General features: G+C 35.5%; 2 protein-coding genes across 2 annotated transcripts in view; one reads left to right on the top strand and one right to left on the bottom strand.

Annotated features, from left to right (window-relative positions):
- sorbs2b (sorbin and SH3 domain containing 2b) overlaps positions 1 to 6,787 on the bottom strand; it is a gene marked incomplete at its 3' end in the record, with an annotated part of 48,883 nt that extends 42,096 nt beyond the window's left edge. The window contains exon 1 of the mRNA XM_042738811.1: positions 6,338 to 6,787. The remainder of the gene's footprint in view (positions 1 to 6,337) is intronic.
- Positions 6,788 to 9,528: 2,741 nt separating this feature from the next.
- Positions 9,529 to 26,395, top strand: fam149a (family with sequence similarity 149 member A). Its single transcript, XM_042738545.1, is given in 14 exon segments — positions 9,529 to 9,961; positions 13,823 to 13,915; positions 14,059 to 14,191; positions 14,873 to 15,015; positions 15,517 to 15,645; positions 17,406 to 17,573; positions 18,578 to 18,762; positions 19,333 to 19,642; positions 19,818 to 19,967; positions 21,794 to 21,917; positions 25,023 to 25,151; positions 25,491 to 25,569; positions 25,732 to 25,881; positions 26,268 to 26,395. Coding segments are annotated over 14 exon segments (2,067 nt in total). The 5' UTR covers positions 9,529 to 9,764; the 3' UTR covers positions 26,345 to 26,395.
- Positions 26,396 to 26,397: the final 2 nt, after the last annotated feature.

Genomic DNA, 26,397 nt, shown 5'->3' with positions numbered 1-26,397 from the left:
GCGCTTTCTTGACTCGAGAGATTGAAAACGCGGATCAATGATGAGACACGCCGACCAAACCCCCTTCTCAATGCACTTGTTTTGGGTCGACAGAACTGAAGGGCTCTCATTGGTTTGGAGAAGATCCTGGTAGTCATAGTAACAGCCAACAGAGAGCATGCTTTATCATGGGATGGTAATGAATAGCGCAGTACCCCTCCCTTGTGGTGGATATTTACTGAGGAATGTTTTCCTGGAGGTATCCACTCTGTGTGATGATGTTTAGAGGAAGCTCATTGTGGAACCGACAATGGACTATTCATTAAAGTGACAATACCGCTCGTAATAGTATTACATTTTCTGTTGATGATAGTGTTTTGACTATTGTGAGAGAAAATTACCATTATTTCTAAGCAAGGCAAACAAAACCATCACTTATCTTCCACTTTTAGTGCACATCTGTGGATTTGTCTGGGACATTTTGCTGTTGTGAGTGAATTGCCAAATCGCTTCTCTTGAGAAGATGTGCTGCTATATGAAAAAGCAACCAAAGTGCCGATTGGTGGTAACATATTCATGCACTTTAAAAATTAGTTGACATAGGAAACTTCAGTTTTATTTTTAATTGCTTTTAAGTCAAATCATGTACATTTATTTCTCTTTTTGACCACTTTGGCCCGAAAATAATAAAACTGTCATTTACTCAACCTATTTGTTCTGTAGAGAATGAAAGATGATGTTTAGAAGAATGTTTTTATCCATACAATGAACATCAATGGAGTCCAAAACAACACTGGACCCCATTGGCTTTCATTGAGCCGGGGGAAAGAAAGAAAACTAAAGAAAGTAAGAAAGAATAAATTAAAGAAAAAAAAACTGTAGAAAGAAAGACCTGGAAAGATTAGGAAAGTAAGAAAGAAAGAGAAAGAAAGATTACTGTTGAACCTAACTCATTGAGCACAGTGATGGTAGATTACTTAGAAAAATTGTGTATCCATATTGATTATAAAAAAAAAAAAAAATTATAGTTAGTGACATCTGGGATTATTACACATATTTGGTATAAATGTACATTACAAAAAATGTATGGGATTACAATATTGAATGATTACTTGTAATCCGATACTGATTATAAATTACATTACAAAAATTATAGTTAGTGACATCTGTATATAAATAAACATGGATAAAGAAGATATATTCCATTCTTTATGTTATCAATATCATGAAATGCATTAAGCATTACATTACAGCAGGATTTCCCAAACTGGGGTTCGTGAAAAAAAAGACTAATTTACTTTCTGTGAATAATATATAATCATGTAATCCATAAAAAGTAACTCTAATCTGATTATCAGCATTTTAAAATATAATATAGTCTAATTACAAGTTATGGAATCTGATTTCATAATCCTAGCATGGCTATTGGCAGAATAATCTGCAATGTGGAGACTATGTATGCCACATACTTTATTCAAAATATCTTCTGTTATACAGATTTGGAATAACATGAGGGAGATAAAATATTCATTTCATTTTTGTGTTGACTGTGCCTTTAGTTCAGTTATGAATTGGTCTAAATCACTTCTTTGGTATTGTTCATTTTTTTGTAAAATAGGTCAAACAGGTGTGAATGAACCAAAACATCAATAGGAGTTAATCTGATACCTCCATTGCCTTCTGTTACTCTGATTGCATTAAGGAGGTCATCCTGCAGACATGCCACATGTTTCATCAAGTACCATTTTGGGAGTTTCCTTGTCCCTGCTAGAGTTGCTTGAGCCTGTCAGACATTCGCTTACACATCTAAATTTAACTGTCAACTACCACTACGCTTTGCACTTTGTCACCTTCAAAAGACCAGACAGGGTCTGATAGAAACCCTGAAAGGGAGATAATCAGTACTGCTTCATTTCAGATAGCACAATGTTGACTATACGAAAGGATAAGTGCTTTTACCGTCAGCATACAGAGCGGTATATGATTAAACACGCTGATTTCTTTCAATGTACCACTTGCTAACCAATCCATCCTGAAGTTTTTTACTTCTCTCTCAATACACAGTGTGTACAATATCACAGTTATTTCAAAGCACAGGAACTGACTCAATGGCTTTATTCAGCTATTGGATAATTGCTAAGATTCCAATTATGTTAATCTTTTTCACATGGAAATATTTGATTTCATTTTAGGGTTTATAAGCAGCTGGTGGAGAAATACAGGAAATATATTATATTATATTATATTATATTATATTATATTATATTATATTATATTATATTATATTATATTATATTATATTAACTGAACACAGTGCTTGAGCATTGTACTATACAATACACAACAACATTACCAAAAAAAAATGTAGCTTCACATTTTCGATGCACACAGCACTAATTTATTTCAAAATTAGCCTTTTTAATGTGATCCACTAATAGCTATTGGAGAGAGGAACTGAGAGCAGAGATAAATGGACATCCCATCTATTTCCTCTACCCCCTAAGGCTAGAAACATACAACTGGGATTTTGTGGGGACTGATATTGCCCCCTACTGGTAGTTTATATATAGGAGACATAAAAAGAAAACTGTAGTCTAGCTCCACAACAACAAAAAAAAATTCATGTCTTTTATCACCCTGCAGTCTCTTTGCACATAATAAAAATATTTTTAATCAATTTCATATTTCATATTTCTAATTTATTTGTTGACTAACCCACCGAGACCAAGTATTTATTATACCAAGTTTACTTCAGCTTGATACAAGACCCCTCAGCTTTGCATCAGAGTCCTAAACCCCCTTAAGTGGTTTATTTTGCGTTAATAGCCTGCTGACTGTTCCTTTTTATCTTACTTTGAGGTCCTCTCTTACTGAAGGACTAAGTTGACCCTGGGGAAATTCATTTTTATCACCTCATTTTTAGGCCTGAGCTGAATCTAATAACCTCACGCCTATAAAAATGCTATTATGTGCCTGCATTGTACCTCTTGTCAGTGGATGATTAATTTAAAAAAATTAATTTTAAGAAAGGAGTTGCTTTCAGATTGAATTAATTTATTAATTATGTTGTATGTTGTAGGTGTGGAATAACAAGACTTTGTTGCAGCGAGACGGCGAAACTTCCCAGAGGATGCTTTAGGAATTTCTAATTTTTATTGTAATTCTTTTGTGAATCTTCCTCATGAGGATAACCCTCACGAACATGACCCCAATGCTAAAGTAAAAACATCTTTTACAAGTGACTGACACCGGCTTATCAGCTGACATATTTAGCAGAGCTCCTTCCATTGTTCTTGAGACGGTATAGTGAATAAAGTTTCCCTCTTCAGGGTGTAAGAAATTACCCCCTTCCCCCTTCTGCAGAGCTCTGTGATTGCTACGGGAGCCCCAAAAGGATAGTTTTACCTGCGGACAGAGCATCCTCTGTCCACCTTACAGAGGCTTCCATGTTTCTCTCCCTTTGTTGCTCTGCTCACACACCCACTCGGGCTGTAATTAGAATCTGGCCCTACACAATGACTCAAGAGAGGTGAAGGACTGGTCTGGAGCCACAGGCTGGGAAAAGCAGGTCATTCCTGCCTACACACCTATACACAATACCGACAAACTCCACCAAGGCCTGGAGTTCACAGGAAACTAAAGCCAGTTAAATCTCCTGTAACCGAATACTGAGCGCGTTCTTGGGTTTCACTGACACGTTGCTGCTGCACATACCACTGAATTGTAGCTTTCTTTATTGTACATTTTTACCAAAAAGGTTTGTTTTTAGGTGTATTCCTGTCAACAACTGCTGAATTACAGATGAGCGCGAAACATGAGCTTCTCACACATGCTGTAAGTGAGTGCTAACAACAAAAGTCTTACTCAAGGAGAAGAAAGGGATAAAGAGAATTAACTGATTAAAAATCATCTTGAAAGTAGGTTTGTTTCCAAAGGATCAGTCCCATTATATGTCAGAAGAAAAAGTAAGAGGATAGAACACAGGAGCAATAAAATGAAATAAATTTAAGCATCTATTACTTATGACATGATTGATATGAATGTGTTTTTTGGTGATTTATTTTTCAGTGCTGTCAAAGTCAGAGACTTCCAGTAAAAATGCTTATGCGTTTTCCCCTCCTAATTTACTTTTTTTTTTTTTTTCATTACAAATTGTATTACAATTTAAGTGAATAGTTGGATTGAAAATGAATTGAATTTCAAAGTTTCTAGTGGTTTTGTTTTTCTGGCAAGTTTGTTGCATACAACTTGATAATCATGAGCTTCAGTGGAAGTGAAAACTTCTGTATGTGCAAAGATACACATGATCAGTGTCACATTTGTGACTCAGAATGTTAAATATTTCTTATTCGTTTGACATCATTCCTTCCTTTTGATATGTAAATATTTTTCTCGTTTTAAATATTTTTCAGGGTGAAGACTCCCTGCTGTCTCGGGGTGGGTGTTATATAAGGGTAAATCAGCACAGCGGGTCTGATTAATCAGGTTATTGGATTGCTCCTCAGTCTGATCAGTTATGTCCTGTTGTGAACCAAATCAAACCTGTGTACTAACAGGTCTGTGCTCAGCCAGCACTTGTCGTACTTGTTATGAGAGAAATGCTGTGTAAAGTAGGCTAACAAAAAGTATTAGTATACTGATGTACTAAAATAAACCTAAAACTGAAAAAAAAAAAAAACTATATAGACAGATTAAAAATAAATGAATGAATGAATAAATAAATAAAAAATGACAAAATGCACAACAAAATTAATAACATTTTAAATAAAATGAAAATGGGGGGGAAAAAAAATTCACTAAACTTTTATATTAAAATGAAAACACACAATGTTTTGCCCAGCAGTTCCCCACGGCTGAATATAACATGCAGTATTTCTGATCACAACTATAGAATCAGTGATAGAGATACAGTGACATTATGCTGAGCTATGACAGTAACCTCCAGCTGACTTTGTTAGCAGCAGGGTCCTGGCACCAGACGTGTGGCCCGGTCTTAGGGGCTAAAAGCGGGCTCAGCTGCAGTGTCAGGGGCCTAGAAATACACCCTGCAAAGTCTGTCTGATTTTGTCACATCCAAGACGTTTAACACAAAGATGTTTCTTAGTTACCAGAGAAACTTACTGTGTAACTAAATAGTGCATAAAGCTCCTTTTATATGACTGTCAGAACAACCATCAAAGACGTTTGCATTTTAATGCAATTATTATGTACTTTTTATAATCTTAAAGGGATACTCCACCCCAAAATACATTTTTTTTGTCATTTATCACTTACCCCCACGTAGTTTCAAACCCCTAAAAGCTTTGTTCGTTTTTGGAACACAATTTAAGTTATTTTGGATGAAAACCAGGAGGCCTGTGACTGTCCCATAGACTGCCAAGTAAATAACAATGTCAAGATCCAAAAAAGTATGAAAGACATCATCAGAATACTCCATCTGCCATAAGACGTGCAATCTGGGTTATATGAAGCGCCGGGAACACTTTTTGTAAGCGAAGAAAACAAAAATAACGACTTCATTGAACAATTCCTTTGTCAACAGTCTTCTCTGTGTCTCTCCATATCACCGTATGCTCTTCTGTATCATCCGCACCACAAGGATGCTCTGTTTTCTTTCAAATCAAAGCTAAATACACATAGAAACAGTGTTGAATAAAGTCATTATTTTTGTTTTCTTTGCTTACAAAAAGTGTTCCCGTCACTTCATATAACCCAGATTGCGCGTCTGATGGCAGATGGAGAATTCTGACGATGTCTTTCATACTTTTATGGACCTTGACATTGTTATTTACTTTGCAGTCTATGGGACAGTCACAGGCCTCCCAGTTTTCATCCAAAATATCTTAAATTTGAGAAAGAAAAAAACTAGTCAGTTTAAAATATCACAAAGAGCTCATCTTATAACCCTCTGTTCAGTTTTAGATATCATTCATTGGTTCCAAAGACTCAAATTATGTATCAAAAAGTATAAATTTAAGACTGAAAAATGATGCCAAGAGTGGACACAATGTTATGTAACGATATCCATGTACTGTATCATGGAGTTTGCTGTCAACATGGATTAAACATCAATGTTCCACGTCGTTGCATGTCTTTCCAGAAGGCAACAAATCTCATAAGCTGTTTAAAGAGCTTGAAGCTAAGAGGAAAAATGGGAAACATGTAACTCTAAGCATTTCTGTAATAAAGAATCTGTCTTATTAACTAGAGGCAACTTTTGTCAGTAAAGAAACTCATATACATACATGTTTGCACATAGATTCAGTGTATTAAAAATATTACAATAACACTAATTCCAGCATCTTTCTACCATTCAATATTAGATAAGAATGTTGCATAAAGCAAAAAGACTCATTACCTTTAAATGAAGGCATTTTTGCTCTGCTTGGCAGTGGTGTTGGATATGTTTCTTGGTTCTTTCACAGGCAGAAGCACATGCTCATTGATAAGCTCATCGGCCTCTGCGTCCTCCACATGAGAGATCATATCATCCCCAGCTGTTATCCAAAACACGTATGTCAGTCAGTTCTTGTTTCAGTCCAGACTCCAGGTCCTCTTCTGTAGTGCCTGCTATCCAGTTCAGATCTCCTGCTTGTGATCTTTTCTTTTGTCTCAGGTGCCAGACTGCCCTTCTTTGTGTTTAAATGTTCACAGGATGGAGACCCTCTGTGATGATGAACCTGCTCTGAAAGGTACGTACAATAGGGGTTTACATTCTCCAAGCAAACATACACGCGCACACTGCTTTCAGCAAAGGAACAAGCTTTCTTTGTGTCTCACGTTTTACAAATACTATAAGCTGCCTGGGCTTAGCACGTAAGTGGACCAATCAGAGCTGAGAGGCTATGGAGGAGGCTGGGTAATAGGCATTGAATCAAAGCAGATAGGAATGACTGAATATATGTGGACAGCCAGGTTATTAGTGCTGCTGGTGAGCTGCTCAGTGGCTATTGGCGGCAGTAATCCATTTTACCCAGCCTTTGCTTCAAACACTTTTACATAAATACCTGCTCTATTATCCTGGAAGGTTATTTCCGATGCAGTGTATTTTTGTTTCAAAGACCTGAACAAGGTGATTCACAGTGTTTTGTAGCTTGTGTTTTTAACTGAGGGTAAAGAATGATATAACCTATTTACCATAGTAGATAGAGAGAGAGAAAAGGATGGAAAGAGGAAAGGAAAGAAGGGAAGAAGGAAATGGAAATACAACAGCTGAATAAATGGTTCTCAAAAGGATTCTAATTTACCATAGTAGAGAGAGAGAGTGTTGTTGAACATTTACAGTACATTAACTATATCAAAGTATTTACAATGCCAATTTACTGTCTAATATTTACTGTATTTGCCAATTTCTTGTTCAAATAATATGATGATTCAGTGAATTATTATAGTAACAAAAAAACAAAAACAAAAAAAAGTAGTGAAGAAGGAAATGGAAATACAACAGCTGAATAAATTGTTGTTTTGGGGTTTGTAATATTATTTTTATTTTTTTTAAATAATTCTGACAGAAGTCTCTTATACAGCATTTAATTTAACAAAATACAGAAAAACTGCAATGTTTTGAAATACCAATACATTTAAATAATAGAAATAATAATATAATGTAATTTATTCCTATGATTGCAAAGCTGAATATTCAGCATCATTATGACAGTCTTCAGTGTCACATGATAATTTAAAAAATTATTCTAATATGCCGATTTGGTGCTCAAGAAACATTTCTTATTATTATTATCAATGCTGACAATAGTCGTGCTGCTTAATTATTTATTTATTTTTTTAAATCATGATACTTATTTTTCAGTATTTAATTTAAAATCATTTATTTGAATTATTAAATTTGAAGAAATGTAACAATGTAAAAATCTATTGTCACTTTTTTTTTTAATCAATTTAAAGCTTCCTTGCTGAATAAAATAATTAATTTCTTTACAAAAATAAATGAATAAATAAATCAATTAAATAAAATCTTACTGATCCCAAACTGTAGTCTATATATATAATATGGGAAAGATTTTTAAAATATATATTTCAGTTAAGTACATTCAATCCATTTAAAACTATGTAGCAAACATAGCTATTTATGTCATTAGTACCAAAACATTTAAGCATGGAAAGTGAATACATCAGGTCTGAGTGGACTCTAGACATTCCTCCTCTGGTTACTGAAAAGTTTTAACAAAGACGTAAAGCCTGGCCTGGTGGCACATTAAGGGAAGGGACGGTGTGAATGGAGGGTGACCAGGGGGCTTGAGTTATGGGTGTATCACTTTCAACATGACCTTTCAGTACCTCTCATCGCCGGCCCTCCCAAGACGACGCCAGCTATTCATCTCTCCACCTCCTCAGCCCCCGACCTGATGACCCTGACCACACAGTATCCTCTTGCACTATTTATACGCACTTTTCATAAATAAACTTGCCACTGAAGCACCATAAGCACATGGGCTCAGTGTTGGCCCTCAAAGGAACTGAATCTGAGGATCAGTGATTTCAAACTGTGATTTCTCCACGGAGAAACAAACAACAATCATAATAGTTTTTATTTACTGAATGCTCCCTAATTGCTGATTTTGTGTACATATTTATTGTTTGTCTCTCATGTAACTCATAAGTTTTTGATTACTTAAGTAGTAAATATAGATTATCGCCCTTTCATAAAATACTGGCAGATATGTGATTTTTGTACAGTACAGCATAGCCTACATTTTCATCTGAGACATGTCCCCTTTTCTCAAACCCATCTACACAGAAGCCAAACTAATTAAACAAATCCCGAGAGGAACTACAGCATATTACCTAAATACCCACCTCTTTATAACAGGGCATATGCCTAATTGTTTGACTTCACTGATTAATGAGCCTCTTGTGCAACTGAAGTTGTTAATTGGTTCCATATATTGAAAGTATGTTAAAATTATAAACATTTCTATGATGTGAGTAGTGCTAAAAGCAAACGTAGTTGTTAATTTGTTATTTGTTTTTTTGTTGTTTTATATTTTGTTATACATGCAAAATGTTCTATCCCTTATGATTACTATTATGATTCTGTGATCGATAGCCTATATTAAAAAAAAATAAAAAATAATAAAAAATAATTCACTTAATAGGATGATTAGTAGCCTTCACTTTCTGTTTTATTTCCTCAGAACAGAGCTTTAAGGGATACTCCACCCCAAACTGAACATTAAAAAGTAATTAATGACAACATTTTTATTTTGGGGTGGAGTATCCCTTTAAGTGTCTTGGATCTTTAATTGGTTTTAATTGGCCACAGTTGTGTAGGCTTACATTATTGTGGTATACCTTTAACTTTCACGCTTTAAAATGTTTTTTTCTTGTGTTTTTTATTTTGTTTTGTTGATTTAATGTGTATTGTTTAATAATGTTATGAGATAATTATTTAGGATAGAGTTTTGATGTTTTGTTTATGTTGCCATGGTTACTTCTTTAATTTTTCTAGCTTTGGGAGCCTTTTTGAGCGTTCTGACTTTAACTTAACGTAACTTTTGTTCTTTTTGGTTATTTAAACGTTCTTTTAAGATGTTTTTGAAACTTATAGACCTACATACAGTAGTGTGTATGTAAAAACAATAGATACTCACTTCTGAGAACCCCTCAGCCTAGTGTGTTGACTTCCGCTGAGGGGAGCAACTCATCTTTTAGCTTAGTTGTCATTAAGTTATGTTAATGGCAGAAAGTTACAGAGTCCGGTTCGTGAGTGACTGGTCGTCACCTGCTCTGTCTGTTGTCAGCGCGGTGAAGCTGTCAGTCACTCATTAATGCAGGTGACTATAGAGCGCATTGATCCGAGCGGCGGCTCTACCGGACCGAGGTTCCAGCATGGCTTTTCTGACAGACTTTTTTGCTGTGGTTTCAACAAGTCTCTGCTAGACTCGGAGAGAACACTTCAATGGAAGAGGACAAGAAGAGCTCAGGACAATATGAGTCCGGTTCGAGAGAGAGATGACAGCTTGAAGTAAGCGCCTAATCTTTCACTTCATGCCGGACACTGGAGTTTTAGAACAGTAATCTGTTGATTCTTTGAGGGTTTCGGATGTCCTTGTTATTTAAATTTAAATGTCTTTGGGATTTCTGTCTATTTAAGAAGTTTGCTACACATGCACTTGAGGAATAAGAGGCAACACTTTTAGGCTAGTGCTGTGTACAATAGGCGAAATAAAACCTAGAATAGCCTACAGTCAAACCTGTGTTCTTTTGTGGCACGACCTTCAATATTTAATTGAATTGTGCTCAGTACTTGATAACTAATTAATACAAGACTAATGTCATAGAATCAGGGTATAGTCTTTCTTTTGGCACGAGCATATCTAATTGCTCAATCTACACCAGCATTTAGTTACGACTGAAGTCCTTCACTAGAGCTGATCTTTGAAAATTGTTGAAGGCAAAAGTGTAGCTTTCCTTTGATGCTGGTTTTAAAAGAAGACTACTGCCTTCCAGGCACCGTGTCTTCTGAATAAATGTGGAATGGAAATATACAAGGCCTTAAAAATTGTTCAGTGAGTCAAGCTGAGCATCGTTGTGTTAAGAATAAATTTGCTGTTTTTATCTAATGTATGGTGAAGGATCACTAAGAAACTGAAACGTGAAATGCATTTTCTCCATTGCAAACACTTTTACTTTCTTTCTTTCTTTCTTTCTTTCTTTCTTTCTTTCTTTCTTTCTTTCTTTCTTTCTTTCTTTCTTTTGTTTGTTTAGTTTGGGATGCCAGTATCCTTATTACAGGCTACATATCCCATACTGTATAAGCCTATGCAACAACTGGTGTTTGAGTTTTACAGAATTTTCTAAACATCATTAAGCATTAGTTCAAACTGTTGATGATCCACACTTTTTTCCCCACACAAACAGATACCATAAAATTATATATAACATTAACCAATTTGTCTTGTCATAAAAGGCACCAATTTCAAAATTATAGATAGATAGATAGATAGATAGATAGATAGATAGATAGATAGATAGATTGTACACAAACAAACATACAAAGTTAGATACACTAAGCTAAATGTTTGTATTTTACTTGATATTATGTTAATCAAGATAACTGTTTAAACAAGTGAGGTTTAATGTTATTTGAACTCTGGAATGGTGTAAAATTTGACAGGCTTGTACAGAGTGAAATCTCTGTCCTGTTGTGCTTGCTGCTAAAAGGCAGACAAGAGAAAGAATCCATGTCAGTCAGCTGAGGCTTTCTGCTGCCATGCTGGTCATGCATGTTTCATTAGGCCCTGGCGGGCAACCTGTTGAAATTATTTGCTGTTTGCTCTGTAAGAGAAACCTGAGCTGCTACTGATGCTGGGCTTCCCTGTTGACCCCTGCCAACCGTTGAAGCTCTCACCCGCTGCTAATTAGTTTTCCCCTTTCTCTGTGTTACGTCTTCTGTAGCTGTGGTGTCAGTTTGAGCTCCTGTGTGCACAGAGAGGTCTTGTGTCTTCTTTATCTGTGTAAAAGAAATAGTTTGCTGTTCTTGACGTGAAATGCTTTTTATGTCCTGCGGTGACATGCTATGCCCCATCTAAAACTATTTTGCTAATTTTTGTATAAATACTGCATCATTATAGGTATGTAGCTTTCATGACTTGAATTACATTGTTTTTAAGGGGATTGTTCAGGCAAAAATTATCATTTGCTGGAAATTTACTCACCCTCAAGTCATCAAAGATGTAGATGAGTTTGTTTCTTCATTGGAACAGATTTGGAGAAGTTTAGCATTACATCACTTGATCTCTAATGGATCCTCTGCAGTGAATGGGTGCCGTAATGAAAGTCCAAACAGCTGATAAAAACATCACAATAATCCACACGACTCCAGTCCATCAGTCAGTGTCTTGTGAAGTGAAAAGCTGCATGTTTGTAAGAAACAAATCCATCACTGAAGCATTTTAACTTTAAACCATTGCATAATTAATTAATAATAATGCTTCCTCCAGAGAAAATGTCAGTTTTCCCTGTTTCCCCTGTTCACTTACATCAAAATCCTCCAACATATTTGTTTAGAATAATTTTTGACTGTTTTTGTTTGTAAACACTGGAGAAGGAAATGTTATGGATATTTTGATGGATGTCTAAATGATGGATTTACAAACTTGCAGCTTTACGTTTCTCAAAATGTTAATTGATGGACTGGAATCATGTGGATTGCTTGTAGATTATTGTGATGTTTTTATCAGCTGTTTGAACTCTCATTTTGACGGCACCCATTCACCGCAGAGGATCCACTGGTGAGCAAGTGAGATGTAATGATAAATTTCTCTAAATCTGTTCCTATGAAGAAACAAACTCAGCTTTATCTTGGATGGCCTGAGGGTAAGCACATTTTCTGCAATTTCTTTTTTTTTGGATGAACAATTACTTTAAAATTACTGTTGTTGGTGTAACCTACTGTAGTCATATTTATTTTTAGATACCTGCTGGATATTCTTAAAAAATGCCAAGTTAGAAACATTTCTGTTTCTGAATGTTTATGTTCCAAGATGGAAAAAAAATCCTGTCTAAAAAGACTCCTGGGATAGATGGTAAGGTGTGCACACCGGTGAGTCATCCAGGGGAGGGTGGGGACTTTCAGGCAGACAGACCTGTGCTGTGCCACTGTAGCGTGTCCAACCCCTCCTTTGATGGAGCTGAAGGAACAGATCCAAGACACCTCTGCTCAGGACGGGGGGAAGGGGAGGGGGTTGGTGTTGGACTTTAGTGTTGACATGAAGTGGATGTGATGTGTTACAAATTTTTGTTTGTTTGTATGTTGTTGTCTTACTTTTAAGTTGTTGGGCTGGGTGCCATACATACCATAGAGGAATATTTTACCCATGCACTGTGCATTGGGCTCTGGGTGGGCCACCATACCGCCTGTGTTCTCGCACTGCCCAGACAGCTACAGGGCAGCGTGCCATGGCAGACATGCTGGACTCATTGTAATTGGGTAAGTTATTGGTGAAGTTATGGGCACAACTCGTCATAACATTAACATTATGCATTATTGGAAGTTTGATAATATCTTTTGTTACATCAGCAAGGTCACTTGTACTAATTAAGTGAGTTTTATCTTTAATAATTCCATTGTAATTATCACTGATGCCACATCTTATAGTTATTTGGTTTTAAATGAGCAAATATTAAGTAAATCCATTTAAAAAAAAAATGGTATGATTATTTTTGTGGGTTATAACAAGCACGTACTGTATTTTACTCACATAGATATTAATAAATACTGATACTGAGAGCTAATGAATCTTAAAAGACCCAATACATCTTCAAATTATAAAACAATCAAAACAATTTGTATTTACTATGTGAACTTTTACAGATTTTGCTTTTTGTTTTTTTTGTGATATATGTCTTCTTGCTTTTCATATCTGTATATTGTACTTTGATCTTGTACTGTCTAAATTATTCATGGCATAATTGTTAGATAGATTAGAGGCAGTTTGAGACAAAGAGTGAAAGCTTGGAGGCGACAGCATCATGTGACCCCCTGATACCTGGAGATGGATATGTTTTTCGGAACAAAGTTATTACATTAGCCTTGATTAGTACATTTTAAATGGTCCTGCTGTGGGACAAATAAAATTTATACACGTTACATATAGCCTATAAAATAATACAAGGTTATAAAGCTGCATGCTTAATAATTATAAAAGAATTAGCAGAATGTATTTTAAAATAGGTTTAAATGGAGTTTAACAGGTTAGCCACAGGATGCTTATTCTGCTTTTTGTTTCATCAGTGTCTCTGAATGCATCGCTGCAGCTTTTGTTCTGTGCACAACATAAATGGAGCTTTTTTTCCATTTTTATTCCCTTGTATTGTGCTTTAGGAAAAAGCTGCTCAGTGAACCTGACAAAAACATTAGCTCAGTGCCTGACCAGTTCACCAGAACTGTCACCAGGGTCCCAAACAGTGGTCTCAGGTAACACAATCATTATTTTCATTTTAGAATATTCAGACCTTATTTTAAGGTATCAGCTGTACAACATACTTAAATATTAGTGAGCTTTAAAAGTAGAAACCAGTCCTCAGAGTAATATGAATGCCTCATTTTTTCATTGGTAGTGTCTTGTCATGTGGTCAGTCCTCTGCCGATGGCACTACCCCCGTGAGTCACCTTCCCTCCCGCTCCAGCAGCCCAGGCACTGGCCCCGGTCTCTCCACAGAGCACAGCTCCATCTGCTCCTGGAGATATGATGTAATATCTCTGTTCTTCTTCCTTTTCATTAAAACTGGTCTGAATTTTAGGATCAGCTTCCATTCAATTCATGAATTTTTTAATTTAAGTTCATAATAACTGAGAATTGGCCATACTCCAAAGGAAGCTGAATTGGAAAGACAGGAAAGGGAAATTAAATAACTGTATTTACATACATGTATTACACAACTGTATTTACATGTATTGTAATAACTATTTACACATCATTATTTATATGATTTATAACAAACATACTGAAGTGACCTGCATGCGACCAGAGAGCCATGTTAATATATATATATATATATATATATATAGATATATATATTATATATATTATATATATGAATTTATATAATATATATACAACACTATATATTTATTATATATTATATATGCAAACATATAACTAACTTGACTCAGATCAATAATCAAACAAAAATGTGTGCTACTTCACTTGACGTTCAGCAATTAATTTGGAAAGTAAAATTAATTCTCAGTGAATTTCTGAATCAATAACATAATATTAATATGATAAATAAGGGCTTTGTTATGTGTATGGTTTTTTTTATTTAATATGCACCTGAGTGTATCATTTTAACGACTCTCCCAGTCTCTTGTCTGTTGGATTATTTGCTTTGTGCATCGAGTGGTTTATTGTTTGGTTTGTCTTGCGTGCAGGAGTTTGAGCGGGCGAATACACAGCGTGTGCGTCAGCTCTTTAACTCTGTGGATGAGCTGCTGTATGAGGGGAGAGTCAGCAGCCGCTCGGAGTCACTGCAGGAGGAGTGTGAGGAGTGGAACGGACACACCCCTCATCTCAGGTACAGCTCCTTTGTGAGAGAAATTTGACTGTTCTGTGGCTAAAAGGGTTAGGTAAATTTAGAATTTCAAAATTCAGAAAATTAAATAAAAAGTTCTATTTATCATATAATCCTGGGGAAGAAAATCCCTGTTTCCACAAAAATACTGAGCAGTTTTCTACATTAAGTGGGTGGTGACAAGCAAGTTAATCAATATTAACATATTTTGAGCTGTTGTATAAAAGCACTATCACACATCACTATCACACTGCCTCTTGTTACTTCACAGAAACGGCCCAAGGCATCACTGATTGTTATAATATAGGCTAACATTCACAAATTAGGAACGGAGATTTTTTTCCCAAGTTTTATATTGCTTTACTTTTTATCCCCTTTAAATCTAAATCAAAATTCAGCAAATTCAATAATTGAATTAGGATTGATAAGGAATTTTTAAATTATTTCTGAAGCTTGCACAACCCTGCTAACCTATACTGTCTTGTGCTTCATCCTTGACTACAGAATTTTAGGGAATCAGTTGGAGCCTCCTAAACAGGAGGGTGTTCAGTATATCTGCAGACGAGAGTCCAGTGCCAGGAACTCCTCCTTCTCCACACCCACCTGTCTGGACAAAAGAGAAGACCATAGCGAGTAAGCCCCTCAACAACATGAAATTAGCTAAATTAATCTGAACAAAAATGAACAAATATACATGGATTAGATTTACTGTTAATGCAAATGTATACCCTTTATTAATAAGTTGCATTGTTTTAAGGATATAGCAGCTCACAGCTGGAATAATTTCATTATTTAAACTGTATAAGAGTTTTCTCATTGAAAACAGAATGAATGAAACTGTGATTTATATGTGGTTCCATTTAATAGTTGTTCAGTGAGACTTAATGAGTCCTCTTGAGTCTTCATTTAGGGCACTGAGCAGTGATAGAGGTCTGTCTGGCTGAGGGCCAGTGCAGATGGTTGGAAAAAGCCTGTAAAACTTGTCAGCGAAGAACAGAAATCTCAGATATTTATTTTCAAGAAACTCTAATTGATTACTGGCATTGTGTTTAACACATCCTTTGTATGAAATGCTTTAAGTCAGGTGTCATTAAATCAATAAATTAGTTTAAAGAGAATAATAAGATGCACTACATTTCAAAAGTTTGCTGTCAGTAAGATTTTTAAAGCAGCCAATAGTTTTATAGATACATTTATAATCTTACAAAGTATTTCAAATAAATGCTGTTCTTTTAAACTTTCTATTCATCAAAGAATCCTGAAAAATGTATTACAGTTTCCACAAAAATATTTTTTTCAACATTGACAATAATATGAAGAAAATGTTTCATAAGCATCCAATAAGCATCAGAATGATTTCTGAAGGATCATGTTACATTGAAGGCTGGAGATATCACAGGAATAAATTACATTTTAAAATAAGTATTCAGCCTGGTTCTCATAAGAGAACCTGGAGATTTGGTCTGGTCCTCACACTGAACATATTGTAACCCATTAAATGCAACTATAAAAAATAAATTAATCGTAGTGATAATATTGTTGCACTTTAAAAAAAATAAAGCAAATAATAAAGTGTGATAATACTTTTATATTTTAAAATAAAAAGGGAGTATTAAATACAAATACAACTATTTTATAGTAAACTTCAATCCTACTAATCCTACCCAATAACTAAACTTAATAACTACCTTACTAACTTAATAAGCAGAAAATTAGGAGTTTACTGAAGCAAAAGTCGTAGTTGGACCTTAAAATGAAGTGTGTGTATATAATAATATAGTTTCTATTATATTATTATTAATTAAAATATAATATAATATAATATAATATAATATAATATAATATAATATATAATATATAATATAATACAATATAATATAATATAATATAATATAATATAATATAATATAATAATTTTTATACAGTATGTAGATTTTAGGAAGAGATGCAAGTTCAAGTTTAACTAATGTTCTTCAACAATTTCTTGTCATTATATATAATTTATCACAGTATTATATTTATCTCTAGAATGACTCCTGAACTTTTTAAGGTCATTCTTATCTTACAAAAAATGTTTGGGGTCCTTTATCTCATGATTAATGGGCTCATGCTATTGATTGGTTCCTGGGCTTAGCTCTTTGTTTTTGCTTGACTGCACTTATCAATTGTTTTGAAATATGCACAGAAGCCTATCATACATTATACATTTGATATAGCACTTAAAACCAGCCCTCAAGGAGGAGGCCTCTCACCTGATTAAAAATATGCAATATGTTATGAAGACATTGCACTGAACGTGTCCACAGGCGATGCATTTATCAGTCTGGCCTGGCTGTGGTGAGATTTTGCTTCCTCCCTTATTTCTTTCTCTCTCCCTCTCCCTCTGCCTGCAGGCTGTATGTAGCAGGCCGCAGTCTGGCTCCAGGCCTTTGGTGTGAGCAGTCTGTCCGGAGCTCCAGCTCTCCTCATTATGAGCATTCACTTAACCTCACAGAGGAAGAGGAGGTGTATGAAGCAGAGGGTAGCATTGAGGAGTTTTTGGCTTATGATGGAAAAGAAATGTATGTTGCAGGGGGTTGTATTTTGGTGTTTTAATGTTTTTTTTTTTTTTAGATTTATGTATTAAATTTGATATTTTAATATTAATGATTAGAATATTATATTATGCAACAGAAGCAGAAATAGCTTTTGCTTATCTTTCATAAACAAACCATAATTGTAGGGAAGACTAGGGCAAGTTGTCACTATTTACTCCAGTGAATATTTTTCGCTGTAGGTTTATTTTTGAAAATATATATTTACTATAGTTGTTGTTTTTAGTTGTGGGTTTTTTTAAAAAAAAAAAAAAAAAAAAAAAAACATTTCAGCTGGTACTGCCCAAGAAAAAAAGAAACAGTTCATTAAATGCACTTTTATGACAGTACAGTATGTCTCAGTAATGGTTTGTATTCACAATGTAACCTGCTGTTAAACAGCTTATTTTATTCAGCAAACTAATAATTGAAAAACAAAACCGTTCATTAAAGAGCAAAAGTGTAAAAGATAACATGGAAAATATATAAGTATTATTATTATTTTTTTTTTTTTTAATGGTTATTCAAGCTTGCATACCTGGATATTGTCATCAAAAATATATTGTAAAAATGTATTGTTTTTTCCATAACATTAAGAACACATATGACAACATACTCATATAACACTAAATGCATGATATTGAATATCATGAATATCATGATATTTAAATTTTAGTTTGGAGATAATAATAATAATAATCTGTGAGTAAACATATCAAAATAACTGGATCTTTGACTCAAACTCACTGTGATATGCAGTAGTCATTGTGACAACTAGCCCCAGTCTACTTTACTCTTGATTTCCATTAAATCAAATGGATTTGCATTTCAATAGATATTCAGTAACTGGCCATCTGAATTCTGCAAATACTGTGCTGCCTCTTTACATCCTGTTTTCTGCAGTTTTATTCACCATAAATGGACTAAGGCATTAAGGCATTCTGTCAGAAGGGAATATTTTGTTGTAACTTGTGTAATTCTTTTGACTTTAGGGAAGAGGAGGAGGTGGATCAGAGGAAGTCTTCATCCGTGGCCCCCAGGGGTGGAGTCCCCCCGGTTTCCCCTCATGCATGCATCCGTGATGCAGTTGCAGATGAGCTGTTTGATGACACATGGAGGGAGGTGGTGGGTCTTCTGGAGGAGCTCTTACACAAGTACTGGGAGAAACAGCTCCCGGGTGTGTCTGAATTACTGAATATCTAAACCAGCAGAATTAGCCAACAGTACATGTTTGATCACTTGATCCTGGGTGGGTGAAGAACACAGCTTTTGCATACTTAAAGACCCATCACCACATCTCTACTCTCCAGTCTTCAGAAATTATTCTAATATGCTGATTTGCTGCTTAATAAACTTTTAATATTAATATATAGATATTGAGCTGCTTAATGATCATAATGGATGAATGCTTTGATATGGCTCATCAAAACTTTACATTCAACTTCAATTTCAATAGGAATACACATTAGCACAGGAAAATTGTCTTTGTCAAAGCATTTCATATGGGTGTAAGCTTGTAAACAATATGTAAATATGTTTAAAAAAATTAACAAATAATGATTAATGATAAAAACTCAACAACGATAGGATCCTTGAGGCATCAGCATGAACTGTATTTGTCCCCATGTCTGTTTGTGCTGCTCTATGGCATTTTGGAGTAATAAAATGAAATTCAGTTGTTAATCTGCCAGCATTTAAGTGCACTGTTGGAGATTTCCCTAAATCCCTAATGTTCTTTTGGCATAAGACGGAGCAATGCAGAGGAGGACATTAGAGAGCTCCAGTCAAGCACCTTCATCTCAACTCCCAGTTAAAAGACATCATCTTCTGTTGTCCAGAGGTTCCAGCAGCAGAACCAGACTCCTGTCAACATGCAGCAATAATGTACAGGTGACAACTTACCAAAACATGTCCCGATTATTACTTTGTCTTTATGTGATTAATTTGTAATTCTTGTTTCATTTTTCTGGTGAGTTAAAGTTTTTTTTGTTTGTTTTCATTTGTGTTATGGAAAAGCCACTGCAACAGAGGCATCAGGGATTTAGTGAGAGAGCGCTGTAAGTCTTTTGGATTTTGGAAAGTTATTATCTACAGTAACCCTACAAAAATGCTGTTTCTATTTTTCTAAGACAATTTAATAAGGAGCAGAATTAAGGAATATATTAATTGCAGATAAATCAAGATGAAAACAAATTAAGACCTTCAACTTGATCTGTCTTGGCTCCTCTTTAGGTATGACCCAGATGATGGAGCAAGCATGTTGATGTGTGTGAAGACTCAGGCTCTGAGAGGGTCCGGTATACTCATACAGAAACCTGCAGCCCAGCGCAGACTCCCCAGACTCAGTGGCAGAGGGAGCCAAATCTTACGAGGAACTAGACTGTGAGCTGTAACTGTGCACACATGATTAAAGAGTTTAAAGGAACTTTTCACAAGTTGTTCTAAGCCCATATGACTTTCTTTCTTTCTTTATTTTGTGGAACACAAACAGAAAGCTTTAAAATAACAAAAGAGCACCACAGATGTATCATAAAAGTAGTCCACATGAATTTTGCATAATGGTTCAAGTATTTAAAGCCGTATGATAACTTTGTGTGAAGCGATTCATTAAATTAAAGTCAGCATTCATTAATAATATTGACATCCACCCTAGTTCTTCTCCCTAGTTGGCACTATCACAAAAGTTAATGAAAAAAGTAGTGATGTCTGCTTCACATTTTTTTCGCTTTTATTTATTACACTTTATACAATACAGATTTCAAAGCAGCTTCACAGAAATAAATAAGAAAATAACAGCATTAATGTTTTAAAGTCATTAAATTATGAAACAAATGAGATTTCATCTGTAAAGCAGCTCTGAAAAGATAATAATGTCATTGTTCAGCTCAGTTTAGGTCAGTAACAGTGTTAATGTTGCAAAGTTCATTAGTTCTGAACAGGGGCTTTTCTAGCCTTTTATCACACACTCACAAAGGTTGCCTTTATTTTTATCTTCCTTTTTAATACTGTTTTAGATATTAATGGATATAAATCCTCTTTATCTGCAGTACAGAGTCGTTCACAAGCTGTGCGTGTAGTAAGGAGCTGCTTTGTTGTTGACAAATGGTAGACATTTGCAAGTGCAATGGATTGTAGATAAATATCCACCTCAGTCAGCACTCGTTTTCTGTCTTATAAAATATCCCATTACTATTCCGGTGTGAGAAAGCGGTGCAAATGATTTAATGCAACTGTCTAAATGAATAAAAAAATCATTTCAGAAATGCAAACCCATTTGACCAATTAGATCAAAATAGTGATTTATTCGTGAATTAGGCATCACTATTTCTGATTCTAAACACCGGATAGAAAACACTTATGATGATTGCTAAAATACTGTATTATCAAAGAAAATGATTCTCAGTAAAAATGATTCTCAGACAAACTGCATGTCAATCCCACTGACACACAAGGACTGATCAGTAATATTAACTGGGGCACAGCGGAATAACAATTCAATAACAGTGTTAATGTTGCAGATTTTATTATTTACAAAACTGATTTGTTGATAAATCATACCCATTCACTTCTTATGTTCAACTCACTGACTGTCAAGTCAGGTCATCTTTATTTATATAGCACTTTTAACAATACAAATTGTGTCAAAGCAACTGTACAGCATTAATGCTGTAGGGAGGTTGTGTATAATTAGCGAAAACATATGGGCCGCTTTTATGATAATTTTAAGATACTTTTGTAGCATTCTTTTTGAAGCTTGAAAGCTCCAGTCCCCATTCATTGTAACTGCGTGAAGCGTAATTTCTTCTTATGTGTTCCTCTGAGAAAGTTTTTTGGGTAAACTATACCTCTGCATGCACCATTTTATATCCTCATAAGTTTTACATGAAGAGGTTCTGTTGCAGCAACTCCTTTATGTATGATGCAGTTCTTTCAGAATATGTGGCTGCAGATTATTCAATGCAGGGTCTGCTGGGGTCCCGTTATAACAGGCCGAGGCATTCTTTTGAAATGCAGGCTTCTTTCAAAAGCAGTTGTTAAATTGGTCCCTCAAGCTACATTGCACCTTATTAATTGTAACACTTTTAACCTTGTCATCACTTGGAAAAATCACAGAAGTAGCCTTGAGCTCCTGCAGGGGTATCAGGCATGGGTAAACATGCAGACTGCTAATTATAGTAAGTATGTGTTCTTGGGTTTGTTTCTTGCAGATCCACTGTAAATGAAAGCCTGCCATCTCCACCAGTAAGTGCCGTTCAGAGCCACAGGCTTCCTCAGATACACTCTGAGTCTCAAGAGCAAGAATGCTATGCGCCTATTTCCAGGCTTGTGCAGGTAACAAGCCACACCAGTGTTACTGTGGCCTGCAGACTATTGATCTGCCTTATCTGAAGAGATTCATGCTACTCCCTCGCCACCTTGATTTATTTTTTTCACACATACATGCAGTGCATTTCCACTGAAAAATCTAGGGTTGGTAATACAGTATATATATATATATATATTTTTTTTTTTTTTTTTTTTTTGAAAGAAAGTAATATTTTTATTCTGCATGGATGCAATGAATTTCTATAAAAAAGTAAGACTTTTATGTCTTTTTCAAATAATTATTTTGAACTTTATGTTTATCAAATAATCCTGAAATTATGTATCATGTAATACACAACTGTATTAAGAATTGATAAAAATAATAAGAAGAAATGTTCTTGAGCAGTGAATCAGCTTATTAGAGTGATTTCTGAAGGATGTGACACTGAAGACTGAAGAGTGATGATGCTTAAAATTCAGCTTTACCATCACAGGAAAAAAATGCATTTTAAAATATATTCAAATAGAAAAATGTTGTCATATTTTTTAAGTTGTCATATTTCACAATATTAATATTTTTACTGTGTAATTTTTACTGTTTATATATGTGTTTTTGATCACATATGCTTGGTGAGCAAAAGACTTCTTGAAACAAATGTTAAAAATATTATCAATCACAGATTTTTGAATGGTAGTGTACTGTATATACAAAAAATATACATATTTCACAAACATAATCTGTTGAATTTAACATTTGCCACTGCCTTATACTAATTATACGTGATAAAGTCTGTCAACCTTGTCCTTCACACCTCTAGTGAAACCAAACACATTAGAATTGACCAACCGTCCTATGATTTTTCAACACCTAAAAAACATATTGGCTTCACAGGCAATACATGAAGTTAATTAGACATCAAATGTTTATGTAACATTGTGTCTACAGTCGTGGCCAAAAGTTTTGAGAATTACATAAATATTGGAAATTGGAAAAGTTGCTGCTTAAGTTTTTATAATAGCAATTTGCATATACTCCAGAATGTTATGAAGAGTGATCAGATGAATTGCATAGTCCTTCTTAATCCCAAAAAAACCTTTCCACTGCATTTCATTGCTGTCATTAAAGGACCTGCTGAGATCATTTCAGTAATCATCTTGTTAACTCAGGTGAGAATGTTGACGAGCACAAGGCTGGAGATCATTATGTCAGGCTGATTGGGTTAGAATGGCAGACTTGACATGTTAAAAGGAGGGTGATGGCTTGAAATCTTTGTTCTTCCATTGTTAACCATGGTGACCTGCAAAGAAACGCGTGCAGCCATTATTGCGTTGCATAAAAATGGCTTCACAGGCAAGGATATTGTGGCTACTAAGATTGCACCTAAATCAACAATTTGTAGGTTCATCAAGAACTTCAAGTAAAGAGGTTCAATTCTTGTAAAGAAGGCTTCAGGGCATCCAAGAAAGTCCAGCAAGCGCCAGCATAGTCTCCTAAAGAGGATTCAGCTGCGGGATCGAAGTGCCACCAGTGCAGAGCTTGCTCAGGAATGGCAGCAGGCAGGTGTGAGCGCATCTGCACGCACAGTGAGGCGAAGACTTATGGAAGATGGCCTGGTGTCAAGAAGGGCAGCAAAGAAGCCACTTCTCTCCAAAAAAAACATCAGGGACAGATTGATCTTCTGCAGAAAGTATAGTGAATGTACTGCTGAGGACTGGGGCAAAGTCATATTCTCCGATGAAGCCCCTTTCCGATTGTTTGGGGCATCTGGAAAAAGGCTTGTCCGGAGAAGAAAAGGTGAGCGCTACCATCAGTCCTGTGTCATGCCAACAGTAAAGCATCCTGACACCATTCATGTGTGGGGTTGCTTCTCATCCAAGGGAGTGGGCTCACTCACAATTCTGCCCCAAAAACCCAGCCATGAATAAAGAATGGTACCAAAAACACCCTCCAACAGCAACTTCTTCCAACAACCCAACAACAGTTTGGTGAAGAACAATGCATTTTCCAGCACGATGGAGCACCGTTGCCATAAGGCAAAAGTGATAACTAAGTGGCTCGGGGACCAGAATGTTGAAATTTTGGGTCCATGGCCTGGAAACTCCCCAGATCTTAATCCCATTGAGATCTTGTGGTCAATCCTCAAGAGGCGGGTGGACAAACAAAAACCCACTAATTCTGACAAACTCCAAGAAGTTATTATGAAAGAATGGGTTGCTATCAGTCAGGATTTGGCCCAGAAGTTGATTGAGAGCATGCCCAGTAGAATTGCAGAGGTCCTAAAAAAGAAGGGCCAACACTGCAAATACTGACTCTTTGCATAAATGTCATGTAATTGTCGATAAAAGCCTTTGAAACGTATGAAGTGCTTGTAATTATATTTCAGTACATCACAGAAACAACTGAAACAAAGATCTAAAAGCAGTTTAGCAGCAAACTTTTTGAAAACTATTATTTATGTAATTCTCAAAACTTTTGGCCACGACTGTACAAAGATGACTTCATATAATTGAGTTTCAAAGACAGACATGTCCTTCGTGGTTAATGATATCCAGCAATTATTTACTTGTGGTTAATAATAATAGTTAAAATACAGACAGATGGAGTGGTTATATTAATTCATAGATGTTCATTTATTAATTTCCAGCTGTTAAAAGGGAAGCAAGTATTGTAGTGATTAAATATTTGCAAAGCTATCTCATTTGAATTAGATTTGAATTTATTTGACATTATGGTGAAAACTATCTGAAACCTTTCAGCAGAGCAGCTGCCTTTGGTTTGGACAGAACGTAAGTGTAAATCCACAAGCAGAAAGGTGTTTCAGCATCCCATTAAAGAAAAGCTAGCTGTGTGGACTTTGATCTCTGTAAAGAGAGATAGCAGGGTTTTTTTAAATGGGTGAAAGGGGTATACTGCCTCCATGGTCTGGTTGACTTGACACTGAAGTGGTTTTTTTTGGTTGGTGTTTGGGGTTTTATGGATAATTCAGAGTATCTAAATATAATACCTACATTTTAATTGGAAGGAATATTTTTTAAACAGTTCTGTTTAAGTAAAGATGGTTGGCTATTCAGTCTGTACTGATTAAGTTTGGTTTCACATTCAAATCTGTAATCTTTCTCTGTATTTCTTAGCTCAGAGGAAGGATCCTAAGAGGCGGCGCTACCAGTGTCATGCACGCAGTAAACAACCTCCCACCTTTGAGAGAGCCCACCCTGATGCTGGAGTCTCTGTCTCGGCCCAATACTACTCACACATTCAGAGTAAATCTACCCTACAATTATGATTACAGTACAGTAGTGTGGATGAAAACGGCATACATTGCAGATGAGAATACATACATTGAACAGAAGTCTTGATGACGTACATGTACAGTCAGGAGTAGTCATTGTGATATCAGATGTTATGCAGTTATAGGTAACCACCAGTTCAATATACTGTAGAACTAATCCAAATACCAAAACTTTGTAGAAACATGACACCACCCCTAACAAGGAAGTGATATAGATACTTTCCCGCTGTGGTAACAGTGCTTAAAATAGGAGGTAAACACAGTGGAGTCTATTGTTAGATGTAACTCATGCCATGTTTTTGTTCTGCAGTCTGACACCCCTATGAAAAGGTCCTTCACACCCATGGATTTTGCCTGTAACATGAGGACAAGTCGAGGACTTGTCAAAGGTTGGTCACTTTTACAAAGTAGGTGCCTGATCTGGCCAGTGGCAGAAGGAACAACACAAGCATACAGTACCGTGGATTTGCCTTCTACATTTTTACTATCTAAAAATAAGTCATATAAGAAAAATAAGATGACTATGTAAGTTTTTTGTGTATGTCTCTTAGGTGAGAGCACACCTATGGGAGTGACAGGCTTCAGTATGGGCATCACCAGCTCTACAGCTAGTGGGTTCTCGGAGTGTGTCACACCCAGCAGGAGGCGTCTACCCTGCGCTGACGGGGATGGAAGGAACATGCCTCTGATCGGATCTATAGGTCAGTGCACTACTGCTTATTATTTTAAATTTAATATAGAAACAACAGTTTATTAGTTAGTGTCACATAGTTTAAATCTGTTGCCTTTTGTTTGTTCATTTAACGTACGACCTTAAAGCCTGAACCAATTAACTTTGCAGTCTGTACTCCACAGACTGCATAGAATCAACAAATGAATGATCCAGAAAAATAAGTAATGACAAAGGGGCTTTAATTAAAAGGAATATTTGAGTTCTTTGTGAGAATTATTTTATTTTTTTTAGCTTTTGGGACACTGGAGATTAATTAACATGTTTTATAAGGCAAGGTCCTTGTAGAGAAGAGATTCACATAATGAAAATATTTCATCAAGTCTGAGTCTGCTCATCAATACCATCTGCTTTCAGGTGGCCAGAATCACCGGAAACAGCTGAGCCGGTTTCCAGTGCATATGAGGAAGAAATTTCAGCCTGTTATGCAATAGCATGGTAGTTAATTTTGTAATTAAACAAAAGAGCTTAATGAGCCAGATGATTA

The sequence above is a fragment of the Cyprinus carpio genome, chromosome B14 (genome assembly GCF_018340385.1).
Source record: "Cyprinus carpio isolate SPL01 chromosome B14, ASM1834038v1, whole genome shotgun sequence".
NCBI lineage: Eukaryota > Metazoa > Chordata > Actinopteri > Cypriniformes > Cyprinidae > Cyprinus > Cyprinus carpio.
Note: the sequence above shows the minus strand (reverse complement) of the source record. Positions and strands in the feature narration are given on the sequence as shown.